Consider the following 18,327-nt stretch of genomic DNA (forward strand, 5'->3'; position numbering starts at 1 on the left):
GAGCTGTCAGAGGAGGTGGGGGAGGCTAGTACAATAACAGTATTTAAAAGGCATCTGGATAGGTATATGAATAGAAAGGGTTTAGAGGGATATGGCCAAATGCTGGCAAATGGGACTAGTGTAGGTTAGCATATCTGGTTGGCATGGACAAGTTGGACCGAAGGGTTTGTGTCTGTGCTGTACATCTCTATGACCCTATGACTAGTTTGGTTTGGGATTATGTTCGGCGTGGACTGGTTGGACTGAAGGAGCTGTTTCTGTGCTGTATGACTATGAGAAGCGGTGAGAAATATTTTTGAATGTTTTTGAAGTACAATCAGAAGTCCCAGATTGGCAGTCTAAATTCATAAATTATTTGGATTCAGGAAAATTTGGACTAAAGGAAAGGTACCATTAAAACAAAGGACAAGTTTGACAAAATATAGGAAGACATTCATAAAATTGCCGAAGGGGCAGGTAATTGGTAACTGAAGAAGGTTAACAGGTGCAAATCTTTTATCTTCTCTGCCATAAAGGCAAGATTCAGTTCAACTTAGTTGATTTTCTTCACTGCCAAATGCTCAAAAACAGCCTGGTTAATTGTGTTTTTCATTCACAAGAAGGTGTAGTTCCTGTTTAATACATTGCTGACATTGTCAGGATCATTCACTTGCTAAGCAGGAAGAGCTGCTGACAGTGGCAGCAAATATATACTTATAGCTATGCTTCCCGTCACTCGGGCTGAAGCCATAGTTCTGTAATAACTTGCTGACACTTTGCTATTCAAGACTGCTCGATACAAACTGGTTCTTTTAATAGAAGGCCTCTCACTTTACAATACTCTGGCCTTTTTAGCTGTTGTGTGGTCAAAATCCTTGATGCACAGTTTATATGTTGGGATGGTCAAGAAAACTGAAGAAATGTACAGGTCTGAGCAATCCAACAAATTCAATGCATGCTTGGCTGGCTTCCCATATTCCTATACTCTGTAAACCTGCAGTCATCCAAACCCTCTTGTCCACGTCCTTGCACATACCAAGTCCCATTTACCCATCACCTTGTGCTCACTGAACTCATTCAAGCAATGTTTTGCTTGCAAATGCCTCTTAACAAATCGCTATCCCAGAGATTTCCCCAGCTCTAAAACAAAGAGAACTATTAACTGTACCATCAGTCTGACAATAGCAACTGAGAATGTGCATAGGGAGCTATGCCATCATAATGTCAGATGTCATGATGAGACTTGTTGGGAGAAAGCACTTGTGCTAACCCTAATCCTGCTCTACCATGCTTATGTATTTATTTTTAGGCACTTAATGGTTGCACTAGGTTTGTGTTCCAACTTCATAAGTCCCGAGCTCCTAATGATATTTCTAATGCTGACAAGCAGTGAGCATGCTCAAAAAAATGGTGGCAGGTAGCAAAAAAAAAAGTTTGAAGAGAAGACCAGTAGCAGCAGAGAGTGGATGGTGGTGAAGGACGACAATGCTAGCCGAGCAACTGAGTCACAGAACAAAAGACCTGAAAAGAAGTCTAGCAACAATGGAGGGCAGTTACAGGACTTCAAGGCCAGCCCAGTAAATCAGGCAACAACTGGGGGTGGGGAAGAGGACCATCCAGTCCACAGCTGTCCAAGAAATACAGAAGATTGAAAAATTAGATTCTTTTGGACCAGACCCCATGTGGAGTATCATGGTTAATGGCAGGACACCTAGTTTAAATTGTACTCTGGAGTAATTAAGTCGTTCTTTCAGATTCTGTTAAAAATCACACAGCACCAGGTTATCGTCCAACAGGTTTAATTGGAAGCACTAGCTTTCGGAGCACTGCTCCTTCATCAGGTGGTTGTGGAGGACACAATTGTAAGGCACAGAATTTATAGCCAACCCAGTCCAACACTGGCATCTCCAAATCATTTCAGATTCTGTGTTGTGTTGAAGCCTGCATTTCTCTGATTATCCTCCACTCAACTTCAGGGTGGGGAGATACTAAAAATAGTGTGGGAGGCCGATTTCAACCTGTGTTTCAGTACAGTAGAGATCACCAATACTTTATTTAGCATTCCTAATCACCATTCTTCTCTATTAAGCAAAGATGCTTGTGTGGGTTTGAATCTTCTGTGTTTAGCAGTTGCTGGAGAAACTGAAGTTAACTCTGTGCATCATGAATAATATCCACTGAAGAGGTTCCATGCCCAGGACATTGGAAGATCTTTCATTTCTCTTGAAGGAAATGCTAGAGGCTGCGAAAAAAGACCCATCAAGGATGAAAGTGGCCGGCTGGAAGACAACATTTTAGACTTTGCTTTTTCAGAAAAGAGTGGAAGAGAATGAAGCTAACAGTGAGGGCAATGTTTTATTAGAACAAGTGGTCCTAGGTCAACTTTATATAGCCTTTGATGACAATGGTGTTGAAAGTGTGTTTTCCCTTTTAAGGAGATAGTTTTTTTTTGTTGGGAAAGGTAATGATGAGGTTGACTTGTCTGCTTGTAGATTAGAGTGGTGCTGGAAAAGCACAGCAGTTCAGGCAGCATCCGAGGAGAAGGAAAATCGACGTTTCGGGCAAAAGCCCTTCATCAGGAATAGAGGATTTTTACCCCCTGACTTGTTTGCTTATACTATACTGAAGTCAATGTCATGCAACAGCAGCAACTATGAACAGTCAATGAAATTACTTCCTGTGAAGAAGATCTGGCCACGACAGAGAAAGAGAGAGAGAGAGAGAGAGAGAGAGAGACCAAAGTCCTGAATCTCAGTTGCCATGGTTCATATAAAACACTGCTGGAGATGGAATAGCCCACTGAATATCTATAGTAAATTAGACTGAACATAGAGGGCTCTGCCAATCTTGTATGTACAATGAACGGATCCATATTGTAGAAGCTGTAATACTTAAAGTGACTGCAGCTGAAGAGAATCTTAAAATAGATCAATAAAAATGAATATTGAATGGCGGAGCAGGCGTGAAAGGCCAAATAATCAGAGATGGACAGCACAGAAACAGACCCTTTAGTGCAACTTGTCCATGCCGACAAGATAGCCTATCTAAATCTAGTGCCATTTGCCAGCATTTGTCCCATATACCTCGAAACTCTTCCTATTCATTTGTCCATCCAGATGCCTGTTAAATGTTGTAATTGTACCGGCCTCCACAACTTCCGCTGACAGCTCATTCCATACACGCAACACCTTCTGCATGAAAAAGTTGTCCCTTAGGTCCCTTTTATATCTTTCCCCTCTCACCCTAAACCTATGCCCTCCAGTTCTGGACTACCCCACCCCAGGGAAAAGACCTTGTCTATTTACCCTATGCATGCTCCTCATGATTTTATAAACCTCTATAAGGTCACCCTCAGCATCTGACGCTCCAGGGACAATAACCCCAGCCTATTCAGCCTCTCCCCATAGCTCAAACACTCCAATCCTGGCAACTTCTTTGTAAATCTTTTCTGAAGCCTTTCAAGTTTCACACTATCCTTCCAATAGGAAGGAGACCAGATTTGCACACAGTTTTCTAAAAGTGGCCTAACCAATGTCTTATACAGCAGCAACATGACCTCCCAACTCCTATACACAATGCACTGACCAATAAAGTCAAGCTTACCAAACGCCTTCTTCACTATCTTATCAACCTGCGACTCCACTTTCAAGGAACTATGAACCTGCACCTCAAGGTTTCTTTGTTTGGCAGTACTCCCCAGGAACCTACCATTAAGTGTATAAGTCCTGCCCTAATTTGCTGTTCCAAACTGTAGCATGTCACATTTATCCAAACCTAAACTCCATCCGCCATTCCTTGGCCCATCTGATCGAGATCCCATTGTACTCTGGAGGTAAACTGCTTTGCTGTTTACTACACCACCAATTTTGTTATCATCTGCAAACTTACTAATTGTACACCCTATGTTCACATTCCTATTCCTGCTCCTGATTTCTATGTTTTGATATTTCCTTCCAAAAATCAGTGAAGCCTATAATGCTTCTACAGGCAGAAAGGCAGTCATAGAATCTGAGAAGTTTTAAACTCTGGATTGAGAAAGCAATATTCAGTCTTGCATGTAGGATGGCTGAGAGCCTTGAGATAGACTCAAGAGCACTGAAGGTTCAGGTAGTGTGGGCAGTACCTCAGCTTTATCTGCAGGATTCAACTATATGCGAGAAGAAACTCCAACAATAAGTAAAAAACATCAAGATGAGCTTGGTAGAATCAGAGCAAATTTAAACCTCTGAAACAGCACACCAGGAGCTAGCCCAAAAACTGCAAGCAGCCAGTGAAATATAATCCAGACAGAATGAGATGTTTAAATCCAAATTAGATCAAACTAATATTAATAACTTCTGAACTTGCAATACATATAAATGGTATGCTGGAGTCTGTGACTGAAACACATCAACAACTCATGGGAATACTCAAGTTATATTTCCAAACGAGAAATACACGTTCAAACTACAGAGCTTCCAACTTAGATAAGCTTGAAGCTGAATGTCAATGGATCTTGAAAATATTAAAGTTAAGCAAGAGCTGAAGAAGGTTAACTAGCTAACAGAGATTGATGAACTAAAATCCCAGTTTAAGGAATCACATAGCACTGTCAAACTACAGACAGGGAACCACATACTAGAAATGGTTCAATCACAGCAAATGAACACACTGCACTAGATGACTATCCAAATGCTAACCACATCTTAAGTGCAATCATGTGGAAGTGTTGACCACAGAACAGAAGTATCTGAAGTATTGACCCCAGCTCCCTTCCTGTAACTAACGTACCTCTTGTAGAGATAATTCCAGATGCTAATGTTAGACATTCAAGTCTGCAGATCAGAACACTACTTATAGATACCAATTCTCTTGCAGTTGCACAATTGTCTAATTTCTTTGAATCTTCAAGTTTATTCTTTTGTTGATGGAACATTCTGTTTTTTTGCTGGAATTCCCAAAGTGTCATTGTCTGCAGAGGAGCAGCTTCAAGATTTAAAAAAAAAAGGGTGCAGCAGTAATCTCATTCCCTACAGAAAAGAGAACTTCTTCTCCTTGAGATCATACAGAAATAATCGATTCTTTGTCCTCATCTTCAGTATGTGTCTTATTCCTGTTTTCATCTACCAGATCCATTCCTGGAGAAGGTGTGAAATGGTTCTCTCATCTTTGCAGTAGCAGTGGCTGTTACCGCTCAGAGGTCCTTCACAGGAGTTGAAAGTGCTTCATTTTACTAAGCTGATACTTTCACCTGTTTCCTATTGTGCAATGTAGAATTTATTCTCTTCTTCTTCACAGGGTTATTATGGACCAGGTGCCACAAGAGTGTCTTTTGAATCTGTTTTTCCTTGATTGGTCTTCACTGCTATTGCATCCAGGTCATTGTAAGTGTCAAAGCCCAGTGTTAGCCATTGAGAGAAGCTGCCAATCCCCTCTGCCAGTGTGTTTGCATTCACAGAAGACAATAAGGGAACATATAATGTCCTACATATTCTCTGAGTGAGTTGAGAACATTGTTGGAATTTGGTGAGACATGATGAGTGGGAAAGGTAAAAAATGTGAATAGCTCATGAGCTTAGCAAATTGTGCAAAGAATCATGTTACAGGAAGATCTGAAGCAAAGGGTTTACTATACCAATATTCTTGAAATGTAATGAACAGCAAAGTAGTTTACCTCAGAGTACAATGGAATCTTGATCAGACAGACCAATGGGTCAAGGAGTGGCCGATGGAGTTTAGGTTTAGATAAACATGAGTGCTGCATTGTAATATTATTATTGTGTCAGAATTTATGACTGACAGTTGGTAAAAGGTAGCTGTAGTGAAGTCCTGCTCCACCACATTTCTGTCAATGTTAACAGCTTGCATTCAGTCCTCATATGTCACAAGCTCCGAGAAACTCCTAATGATATTCCTGCACATCCAATTCTGATTTCAAATTTTAATCACTCCAGTGATGATGACTGTACTTTCAGCTGCCTGGGCCCTAACATCTGGAATTTCCCCCTTATATTGTCTGCCTCTCTCAAAGTTCTCCTTTAAGATATTTAACACCCATCTCTTTGACCAAGTTTTTGGCCACCTTCACTAGTATCACCTTACATGGTTTGATGCCTTAATATAAAAAGAAAAGCTCCTGTGAAGTGCCTTGGGCGATGTTATTTCATTGAAAGGTGTTCATTAATAAAAGTTCCTGTTGTACTTGCCTGAAGAATATTGTTGCACTAGCATAGTTCTGAGCTTGAGCAGTGATTCCTTGCCTTAGGTCATCAGCTACTTGTTTTGGCAGCATACCTAAAAGACAGACAATATCTTAAGAATAGACAAAACATAAATGCAAACAGTCATGTTCTCTTCTTGCGTTGGTCTAAATATGGTCAGGGGATAGTAATTGACTGGCCAAGCACAAATTCTCTTAATTTAAAAGAATTTAGCATGGTGTCTTCCAATCATCACTCAAATCTTAAGATATGGGTAGATTTTTACACACATTGTACAAGTTGACATGCAGAATGTAAGGAAACAGGTTGTATATTTCACTCTGTCATAGTACTACACTCCACTCAATAGGCCTTGATGATACATGACTCACATATGAGATGGAGATTACCATTTTGACCCATTTTGACTCAGCTTATAACAATGGGGTGGCCGGCTCCAGAACAAAATGGACAATAAGAAAGATGGTAGAATTGAGAGATTGGCAGTGAGAGCAAAAAGCTTCATTTTCCAAAGTATTGAACATAGGGGCAAGATTTTCCCTAGCGAGTATAGCGATAGGCCTAACTGAATGCATTAACATCCTCATTATTATGTCAGATCACCTCATTAATATGCAATTTACCTTGCTCCCATTAGAGAAATAGAAACAAGATGGTGACAATTCCTAAATTGAAAGTCAGAGGAGTAAACTGGCAATTCTAACTCACTGTTTGTTACCCCAGACTTTCATCAGTCACCAAAATCTCTGGGCATGCTCCATGGACAGTGGACACATGACACCCCTTGACCAAGTCATGATTCAACTCATGATTGCTTCTGCCAGAAGACTGGTTTAATTACCATTACTTGTCCACTTAACCCATTATCTAATACATGTGACACTACATCCCAGGCTTGCCTTTCCATCAGTTTTATCCAGAGCAATACATAACATGCAGGTTTTTGATTATGAAATCACAATTAATCATTGTTCTATTAAACAGTTGGAATGTGATTGGAATTTTGAGAAAGTGTTGCACCCTCAGGACTTACTGTAAAGTAAACGATCTGTTTTCTGTTTCTCGTGAACCAAGTCTTGTGTTCTTTCAGCAACCAGGGTTTCCAGGTGCTTGCTGTATTTCTCCATCTTAACATAGACGTAAATCAATTATGATCCAGCCAACAATTTAACAAAACCATAATGAGTTCCAACTTCTATCTTTCATGACTGCAAGAGATATACATTTCTAACCTGGATTCTGGCTCAGGTGTGGTGACTTCTACTTTGTTCTAAATTTGGAACTGTGTCTATTTTGATATCATTGAATGTGGCAGTGCCAAGATGACAACCATAAATAGAACCATTTACTGCCACACCACAGACACTGTTGTTGGCCTGAAGAAGCCCTGCCTACTTATTGGGAAGGACCACATCTATTGTCCACTGGAAGGCCAGAGGCCCACACTCTTACTGTCAGAATGTCCACAGCCACTTGGGACTGGAGACCTTGCCACTAAGGACACAGACCCTTGCTGTAGCCCTCTGCACTTACTAGCAAAGAACCTAATCAACCAACACAACCCTGTGCACCCAATGCTTAAGGGTCCACCAACCTGTACTAAGACCTTGTTCCTACAGTATGCTTGAGGCTCTATATGCCTTATTTTTGGAACACCCTCCAAAAGGAGCCATTATTGCAAGAGAGAGTTTGCTCTCCTGTGACTCTCCTCTCTCGGGAAATTAAGCCGGAAAATGAAGAGCAATTTTTGTTTTGTCCATGAGAGCAAACGTTCACAACTTACAAGTGCAATTCCAATGGCTAAGATTTGATTGAAGATGGTCAGTCAATAGTCAAGGGCTTTAATTGTTTCATGCATGTATTTTTGATGTGCTTCAAAAATGGAAGAAGGAGAATGCGACTGCACATTACCCAAGAAGAAGCAGATCAATAACCAGGTCCACAGAAACTAGTAGCAAAGGTGGCGCTATTCAGCTTATTGTATCGGTGCCCTTTGGAAGTAGAAACCAATTAGTCCCATTCCCATGTTCATTTCCCCATAGGCCTGCAATTTTTATTACTTTCTAGTACTTGTCCAATTGCCTTTACAAAGTTACTACTGAATCTGCTTCCATCATCCTTTGAAACAGCATGTTCCAGGCTATTACGGTCTATGTAAAAATGCTTTTTCTTGCTGGGGGCTCCCCTGTCAACTTGTATTCCATGGCTTTCATCCTTCTCCCAGATGATAGTTTCCCTTTCTCTACTATTTAAACTCTTCCTAATTGTGAACACCCCACTAAATCTCTTGTTGATTTGTTCTGGAGCGAATGATGCCAACTCCTTGAGTCTGTTCTTCCATGATGCTTAGATGCAATTCTTGGTCAATTTGTCAAGTTGCAACATAGCATGTTTTGGCTAGACTGATCTTATCTTGTCTTGAAGAGAAGTTTGCAATTATGGTGCAATATTAAACTAACAAAAAGACAAGGTAACAGATTACCTTAAAGCCATTAAGGAATCTCAGAAAAACGTCTTCACCCAGGGATTGGTGAAAATGTAAAACTTGCCACCACACAAGAGAGTGGTTGTGGCAAGTTTTTAGATTAGATTACTTACAGTGTGGAAACAGGCCCTTCGGCCCAATAAGTCCATACCGACCCGCCGAAACGCAACACACCCGGACCCATTTCCCTATATTTACCCCTTCACCTAACACTACCGGCAATTTAGCATGGCCAATTCACCTAACCTGCACATTTTTGGATTGTGGGAGGAAACCGGAGCACCCGGAGGAAACCCACGCAGACACGGGGAGTTGTTGGGTATATTTGAGGGGATACTAGCTAAGAACATGAGGGAGAAAGAAATAGAAGAACAGAATGAGGTGAAGAGGGATGGAGGACACCAATGTGGAGCTTGAAACCCAGCATACACCAATTTGACCAAATGGCCTGATTTGTTATTGCAAATTTTATGTAATTGAAAAAGTACTGTACTTTCAATTATGATGCCACAAGTGGGAAGGCAGTGGCACTTGTATATATCGTGTTTACACTGTTTTAAACGAAAAACTCAAATTCCAATTCTTGATTAATACCAGGGTCATCATCATGTCTACAGGGCTGACTTTATTGGGGTTAATTTTGTGCAGGTACTTCTTTATCTGTTCAAATGTAGGCCGATTGGTTGGATTCTTCAGCTGGCATTTCCTAATCAGCTGTGGAGCAAAAAAGAAGCGATTAGTAAAAATAAAAAAATCCATTCTATTCTCAAAGTCATTCCATAATTTTTGTTTGAACTCAGAGCTTTCCTGTTTTGTTTGTATTGGTTTTCTTACCATGACATATTCAGCAGGGCAAGGACAGGCATTTTCTGATTTTCCACTTATCAATTCTGGTAAAGGAAGGCACCGGCTATATTCAGTAGAATTTGCATCTTCCTTCTAAGGAGCAGTGCAAGGATGTGTGTGAAAAAATCTCACAGAACAGTCACTTTTGATGAAAAGCCAACTCACAATTATCTCAATTTGAAACTTGTTTCCATGCCAACGTTAAACATCAACACATGGTGGTACAAGCTCAATGGGCCAAAGCTCTCTTCTGTATTGTATGATTCTATGCATCTACACAAAAAAAAACATTTCTCCTCCCACTAATGTGTCCAACTTTCCCCAAGGGATTGCCTAACCCACTCACATCAGAGAATTTGTTGAAATCCTATTGATGCTTTTTGTTGCATCTGGTCATTTGTGGAGGATGTTTGTGCTTTAAAGTCGCACCTCAGCAAATAAAGAATGGAGATTCGATTTAAAATATGACACCAGATTCCTTTATAGAAGAGTTAATTACGGCAACAAGGAGCAAAACCAATTCTGATTCTATGTGGTCTGTTATGGATCGCATTCAAGTTCCTAAGCAAATGTGGGGTGACTCAATGAAACAGAGAATGATAGAGGACAAAGGGAGCCATTTGACCCATTGTGTCAATGTTGGCCCTTTGTGGTAGAGCTAAAATAGCAAATAGCCCTACTCAATGTGTACTTTCCCCATACCCTTGCAAATATTTTTTCTTCAGATGTCTATCCCACTTTGCATTGACTCTGCTTGTACCACCCTTTCTGAATAAATCTGTTTAGCTAAAAATAAAAGGTCTGAACATATTTTACATGTGATAGGGAAAGTGCAATCTTTCTTCGGCCATTCTCAACCAGACACTGTTGAAGAGAGACAAGCAAAATAGCTCTGTATTGTGAGATATAATGCTGGTGGTATTCATACTGCATAAGTCAATGTGTTGGGTTACAAAATAAACCCCAAGATTGAACTTAGTAACAACAGACGGTACGTAAAGATCAGCCATGTACTGAACAATAGGCTCTAGAGGCTGAATGCCCTTCTGTTCTAAATAGAAATACAATTACAATACAGGATATCTTAGGATCTCAATCAAAGGATAGAACCAGATTCTGCCTCATGTTATTAGTGAAACTTACCAGTACAAGGTCACTTCTGGTTGCAATTTCTAGCAGAATGATGCCATAGCTGTAAGAATGATAAAATCGTCCTTTAACAGGAAATTCCAGAAAGAACAGCCACTAATACAAAGCTGTAATGACCCTAATCCTCATTCCTTTCACTCATGCCCCGCTCCATTAACCCACTCCCTCCACAACAGGTTTTTGTGCACAAGTCTGCGTAGTGGAACGTGAACATACAACAGTCTTACTAATGCCACAGAGCTACTGCTTAAAAGAAAAGCCAATTCTTTTCTCCTAGTTACCTGTACACATCTGCAGCAAAGGTTGGTTCGAAGTTTGGCATCTGGGCCTCAGGTGGTAAGTATGTTTCAATCAACTTCTGTTGGTATATTGCAGGCGGATCCGCAACGTCCTCCTTTCTGTAAATTGCCAAGCAGAAATCTGGGGGGAAATGCAGGACACCTTATGGCTGCAGGAGACTGATTTAAGGCAATTTAAAATAAACCCAGAAGGAAGATGATACGAATGTTTTACAGAACGGGTTGTTTTGATCTGGAATGCCCTGAATGAAATGGCAGTGGACACAGATTCAGTAATAACTTGTGAAGGGGAACTGATAAACATTGATAATGAAACATATTGGATTCATTAGGGAAAAGGTTGTAGTGAATGTGACTAATGGACTCTCTTTCAAAGAACTCACACAGACACAAATTGGCTGAATGGTCTCCTTCTGTGATATACAATTCTACCATGAGAGTATTAAAATATTGTAAGGGTTCAGACATTGATTGGGTGACTGTTTGCTGCCTTTAAATAATGTCGTTGCTTACCTGTAAGCTTGCAAACCCAACGGTCATCAATCACTGCATTGGTGGATTTTAATCTGCTATGGTAGATTTTACGCTGGTGAAGATAAGCCATCCCTCTGGCAATGTCAGTGGCAAAGGAAAATCTGGGGTGAAATCATAAAGAGTTAGCCAAAGTTTGTCACATACAATAGTATTTCATTCTTGTGGTGTATCATTTAATGTTCCATTAGATCTTCAACATTAAGCTCAAATCGTGGCACAGCATTTGAATCATAGAATCAGAGAATCCGTACAATGTGGAAATAGGCCATTTGGCCCAACACATTGGCAAATGTTTATTGTTTTATTGGCAATTTTGGCCTAGTTTTATTGTCAAAGCAAAGAGGAGGCTATTGTACTTTTCATTTTCATGTGAAAACGGTGAGCAAATTCTGGCAACAGTATAGCGTCATCCGCCTCACCTTTGACATCCGACTGGTGAAGTTTGCATGGTAGATATGGATTAAATTCATAGGGAGTTCAAACATTGTCCATTCAGGTCCAAGTATGCTTTAATCACCCATGACGTGTTAATTATGTCCAAAGAATCTCTTGGCACTGAGGATTTAACAATTAAGTGTGGGAGCTTTTCCTTTATATTTTAATTGTGGCTGGAGATTTAAAAACAAATTTAAAAGGTTCAAATTGTACTTTTCTAATCTTACCTTTAATAGTTTATTATTTCCCTCCTTTTCATTCTTTGTACCTTATTTGACATGATATTCACCCAATCGAGTGTACAGCTTCTCCTTAGTCTGTGTTATTTATTTTGCAATCCATCAATCTGATTTGGCCCAGGTCCAAAAAGAGAAGATCCTCCCTACTCTTCTTTGGAACTGAACCATCTAGTTCTTATATTTCCTTTGAGACTATAGCGTTCATTGTGTGCGTCAGCTTCTGATGTGAACTTTCTTTCTGTTGGTACTGTTTCCAGGTCAAGGGATGCTTCAGTTTGTGCAAGAGTTTTGCGTGCATATGTTTGATCATGTGATTTTGTGGGTATGCATGTGCATGTCTAGCTATGAATGAGAGTGATGCGCATGCGTGTGTGTATGCGCGTGTGTGCGTGTGAGAGAGAGAGAGATTGAGAGAGCATGCGAGTGTGCGCAAACAACAGTAAGAACCATAGTCGATTTATGTGGAATCCATCCTCTGATGAAACAGCCAAGCATGAGGAGGTTGATTTTCATTCTTGCGTCAAAGACAAGGGAGTAATTTAATAACTAAGAGATGATTGGGATTGGGGTTGAGAGTGGGATTAGAAGTGGAATGCTTACTCTAAACTCTTACCTGAAACCCCAGTTTAATGGGATGTCTTCATTGAGAAGGACATCATTCAGGCTTCCTTTGGGGCAGTACTCTGTTATTATCGCTACATTTGGAACTTCAAGACATCCTCCGATAAATTTGCAGAGATTTGGATGATCAAGTTCACTGTCAAATTCAAACATATGTATAGATTATCTAGTTCACAACACCCTTAATCTCCTGGCTAACACTGTATGCATGGCTTGCTGGAAGATGGTAAACGCGAACTGATGCTTCAGTGTAAGCAATTTGCAACTTTTATTTATCCAATTATGCTTCTTCTGGGCTGAAGATCATAATAGTGGGTAGATGTATATGTATTTCTATGTACTTGAGTATTTGCTGAGCATTTGTTGAGCATCCTTTTGCTAGCAATTTAGTAATATATGACAGTGGAGCTTTCAAAACAGCCTCAGATCATCAACTTTCCTTGTATGAAGCAAACTGTCAAGGGAAATTACGATGCATTTTTGCATTATGTTGTACCCAATTGCCTTATTCCCTAATGGATATACTTTGGTGTCATACAATGCAAATACTCTTATCATTTATAGTTGTGAACAGAAATCCATTTTATCATTCGGGGTAGAATTTGAATATGAGTTGAAAAATGTGGTGCTGAATTCCTGAAGAAGGGCTTATGCCCGAAACATCAATTCTCCTGCTTCTCGGATGCTGCCTGGCCTGCTGTGTTTTTCCAGCACCACATTTTTCAACTCTGGTCTCCAGCATCTGTATTCCTCACTTTCTCCTAGAATTTGAATATGCTTGGTTCCCTTTTGGATGACTCGATAAAGTGTGGAGCTGGATAAAGCGCAGCAGGTCAAGCATCATCAGAGGAGTAGGGGAGTCCGTGTTTCAGGTCGGAAACTTTCATCATGAAGGGTTTTCATCATTATTGCTTCACCTTGTGGTTTGTGGTATATCACTCTGCTGCAGGTCACATTGTAATTCAGCTTCTGGATCTGCAACACTGGGACATCCAGAATGTTGCTGGCTGCTTTTTATTTTGGGCATAGGAGGTCACCTTCATGCTCATGATGTGTTTCAGGGCTCCTTATCAGCTTCTGTTGCTCAGTTATGGAGTGGGGTGCAGCATCCTTCCCCCAAAACTTTTCTTCATCCTGGATAGGCCTATTGGATAAGCAGCTGAAATAAACTGCAGGTCTGCAGAGAGTGGGCGGAGGAGTGGGAGAAGCTGAATTGCCCTCCGTGTGGACATAATGAGCTGAATAGCCTTCTATGTTTCTAGTTCTGTAATGTGCTGCCTTCACATGTCAATTCCTAGAATAGATTTCATTCATTTTTTTTGTGTTCCCACCACAAAATATCCTTTACCCTGCAATGATATTCCATCTTGACCAAACAGAAACATATTGCAATAAGCTGACAAAGCATAAGCATTTTTCTTTTGCCACATGGCTTCCCGAAGTGGAAGTCATACAACGACAATCGTTGTGCATTTAGTAAGGATGCACAGATAGGCTGTGAGATCAAATCTCTGACACTCTGTCATCAACCAGTCAACTGCAAACTATATACAGTCATAGAGATGTACAGCACGGAAACAGACCCTTCGGTCCAACTCGTCCATGTCAACCAAATATCCTAGATTATTATAGGCCTCATTTGCCAGCACTTGGCCCAAATCCCTCTAAACCCATTCTATTCATAAACCCAACCAAATTCCTTTCAAATGTTGTAATTTTATCAGCCTCCACCACTTCCTCTGGCAGCTAATTCCATACATGCACCATCCTCAGCATGAAAAAGTCCCTTTTATATCTTTCCGCTCTCACCATAAATCTATGCACTCTAGTTCTGGACTGCCCCATCCCTGGGAAAAGACCTTGTCTATTTATCCTATCCATTCCCCTCACAATTTTATAAACCTCTAGGGAGTCATCCCTCAGCTTCTGATGCCCCATGGAATACAGCCCCAGCCTATTCAGCCTCTCCCTACGGTTCAAACCTCCAACCCTGGCAATATCATTGTAAATCTTTTCTGAACCCTTTCAAGTTTCACAACATCCTTCCTATAGGAGGGGGACCAGAATTGCACACAATATTCCAAAAGTGGCCACAACATGATCTCCCATCTCCTTCTCTCAGTGGTCTGACCAATAAAGGAAAGTATGCCAAATGGCTTCTTCACTATACTATCTAACTGAGATTTCATTTTCAAGGAACTATGAACCTGCACTCCAAGGTGTCTTTGTCCAGCAACAATGCCCAGGACCTTACCATTAAGTGTATAATCTTGCTCTGATTTGTCCATTCAAAATATAGCACCTCGCATTGATCTAAATTTCTGTTTGTCCTCAGCCCATTGGCCCATCTGATCAAGATCTCATTGTACTCTGAGGTAACTTTCTCTGCTTCCACTACACCTCCAATTTTGGGGTCATCAGCAAACTTACTAACTATACCTCCTATGTTCACATCTGAATCATTTATATAAATGACAAAAAGTAGTGGACCCAGTACCGATCCTTGTGGCACACCACTGGTCACAGGCCTTCAGTCTGAAAAGCAGCGCTCCACCACCCTCTGTCTTTTACCTTTGGAGCCAGTTCTACATCCAAATGGCGAGTTCTCCCTATATTCCATGTGATGCAATCTTGCTAACCAGTCTGTCATGTTGGAGACCACAGAGTTAAACAAAGATATTGCTTATGGGTTGTGACTCACCGGATGAGTTTCACTTCTTTGCGAATGGCTTTAGAAAGGGCAAAAGTTCTCTTCTTTATTTTCTTAATGGCAACAGTCCGCCCATCACTGCAATGACAAAAAAGGGTTAATAGCAGTGGGCTTCACATTTCATTGTTAAGAACTAATGTTATAAATGATTAAAGTTCAACAATTGAACCAAATAGATTCACATTGGGACATCTATTTATTGTAACACTTAAGATGGGAGATGAAGAACAAAGGAAGGAATTGGATGGTGGGGGGTGGTTCTAGGTGTGTAAGGGTGAAAGTCTACAAATGCTGTAGCTGAACTGTCCGCAGGTGTTATATAAATCCCTGTTGTTGTATCAAAGTCATGCTGTACCATACAACAACTTACATGTTTTTTACACAGACAGAAGCAGAGTTAAAGATTCAGGTCAATGATCTTCCCTCACAACTGCAACAAGTCAAAAGATATAACAGTATTGCCCATCCCTAATTGTCCAGATGGCAATACATGTTGGCCTAGCGAGCGATGCCCTCATCCTGTGAATGAACTAAACAAATACACAGACTAAAATAAGAGGAAAGAGGAGAAGGGAAGCAAATAAGAGAGATAAATTGACAAAGGAGATGACAATGCATTGCAACTTAGGTAACTATGCGGCAATTAATGAAACAAAAGATAGGTGTCAGGAAGGTGGCATTTCAGCATTATCAGAAACAACTGCCTTACACACACACACACACACACACACACACACACACACACACACACACACACACACACACACACACACACACACACACACACACACACACACACAAATGGATGTACAGGTTCTGTTCTGAAATTGGTGAGTTCAACATTTTGACATAGCCTTGTAGACTCATCAAAATAGGAGGTGCTGTTCCTTGATTGAATGCTGAATTTCACCAAAACATGACAGGAGACCGAGGACAGAGAGGTCAGAATGACAGCAGGATGGAGAGTTAAAATAAGGCCCCATGCCCTCCCACTGCCATACCTTTTTCCAGGTGGTGTGAAAGTTGGCGCATAAACTGTTGATCAGGAACCTTACTGAGCCAGTTAAGGCGCCAAATGATGGCCTCTTCCTGACTCTGCTGGGACAAAGCTTGGCAGGTTCCTTTTCTGCCACTTCTGGGGTGGGTGCTCATGTCCCACGCAGTGCCCCGAGGCTGCAGGGTAGTTAACTCTGGGATACCAGATTACAGGGTGCTTGGTTGGGGGAGGGGATGGTGGTGGTGGACACAGAAGAGGATGGGTGAGGAGGGGCAAAGTCAATCTTTGACTTGTACATGGGTCTGCTGTGCTTCAGACCTCATGCCGTAGACACCTTCTGTACAATCCTAGACCCAAACCCGTGAAGTGCCAGGGTGTGTGAGCAGACATGAAGCTTGCAGAGACAGAGCAAACTAGGAAAAGGTATATCCCAGAAAGGCTTGACCCAGGACCTGGGCTAAATGCCAAATATAGTGAAGGATTTGGAATATCTGGGACATCTGGTCACTCTGCACAACTGTGATGACTACCCCATTGGCAACAGTGTCAACTGCCCTCATTGAGCCCTGGACCTCACTCACTTGACTTTGAAAGCACATATCCAAAGCTCCCTTCTTCTCCAGCTACAGCCAAGCAAAGGTTTTTTTTTAAGATTAGATTAGATTACTTACAGTGTGGAAAAGGCCCTTCAGCCCAACAAGTCCACACCGACCCTCCGAAGACCAACCTACCCAGAACCATTCCCCTACATTTACCCCTTCACCTAATACTAGGGGCAATTTAGAATGGCCAATTCACCTAACCCGCACATTTTTTTTGGACTGTGGGAGGAAACCGGAGCATCCGAAGGAAACCCACGCAGACACAGGGAGAATGTGTAAATTCAACACAGACAGTTGCCAGAGGTGGTATTGAACCTGGGTCGCTGGTGCTGTGAGGCAGCAGTGCTAACCACTGTGCCACCATGCCGCCCCACTGTGCTGACAGCAGTTATGGGGTTGAGCTGCTGCTGGTAAGAAGGAGTCAATTGCTCACCAAAATGGTTATCATCACTTCCTGTATATAAAACAAATTCTTCCCAACATTCCCTCATATCTCTTATCCAAAGCTATCAACTTGTGCCCCCCATTAGCTCATAGGATCAACTTTTCTTTGTCTATTTTGCCTTAACCTGTCATAACCTTGTAAACCTCCCATCAAATCTCTTTTATTCCAGGGGAAACAATTCCAGTTTCTCCAACCTATCTTAGGAGTCACAGTGGGAGAAAGTTTGTGCAATACACAGACACCAGATTAGACAGACGAATATCTCTATGATGTGCATTTTATTTAAATGTGAATATGTCTGTACACACCCGATTCACCATTGGGGTAGTAGAGCGTTATCTGTCAATGCGGTTACTATACAATTGTCTGATGCACGAGAAAGAAAGGTGTGATACTTACAAGGTTTTTGATGATGAACTGTCAGTATTAACTTTCATTGCTTTGAATCAGGATTTAGTGAAAGCATAAATAAACAAAAGATCCCTAATGTTGTGTTTGTCCTTCAATGCTTCTCGACATACTGTGTGGTGACAACTCAGTCCCCAAACTACTTTACAGAGACAGCAATTGGCATTCATTCATTGATTTGTGAGAATTTCCCATGCTCTACTGGCAGCTTGTAGATAAAAATCCCATAAAATGTCCTGACCACAGGCCAGATCTCAAAGGACTTTGGATAGTTTTAATTTTTATTTCAGAATTTTTTAAAAAGAGGATTGATACAGCCCAAAATGGCTGTGGATGCAAATTAAGTGGCAGTTTGGTGAGACAGAGACCCACAAATTG

At 41.1% G+C, this 18,327-nt stretch overlaps 1 protein-coding gene across 1 annotated transcript in view; it reads right to left on the minus strand.

The window, feature by feature from the left end:
- The window catches only part of LOC122539383 (atrial natriuretic peptide receptor 1), a 60,844-nt gene that overhangs the window by 17,397 nt on the left and 25,120 nt on the right, over positions 1–18,327 (minus strand). Inside the window, exons 10-18 of the mRNA XM_043674169.2 lie at positions 15,489–15,575; positions 12,780–12,923; positions 11,472–11,593; positions 10,941–11,079; positions 10,654–10,702; positions 9,499–9,603; positions 9,259–9,378; positions 7,213–7,306; positions 6,165–6,252 (exon numbers count right to left, since the gene is read on the minus strand). Of these exons, the coding sequence (XP_043530104.2) occupies positions 6,165–6,252; positions 7,213–7,306; positions 9,259–9,378; positions 9,499–9,603; positions 10,654–10,702; positions 10,941–11,079; positions 11,472–11,593; positions 12,780–12,923; positions 15,489–15,575 (948 nt within the window). The remainder of the gene's footprint in view (positions 1–6,164; positions 6,253–7,212; positions 7,307–9,258; positions 9,379–9,498; positions 9,604–10,653; positions 10,703–10,940; positions 11,080–11,471; positions 11,594–12,779; positions 12,924–15,488; positions 15,576–18,327) is intronic.

The sequence above is a fragment of the Chiloscyllium plagiosum genome, unplaced genomic scaffold (genome assembly GCF_037043375.1).
Source record: "Chiloscyllium plagiosum isolate Xiang-an unplaced genomic scaffold, Cpla_swu_hap1 HiC_scaffold_2, whole genome shotgun sequence".
NCBI lineage: Eukaryota > Metazoa > Chordata > Chondrichthyes > Orectolobiformes > Hemiscylliidae > Chiloscyllium > Chiloscyllium plagiosum.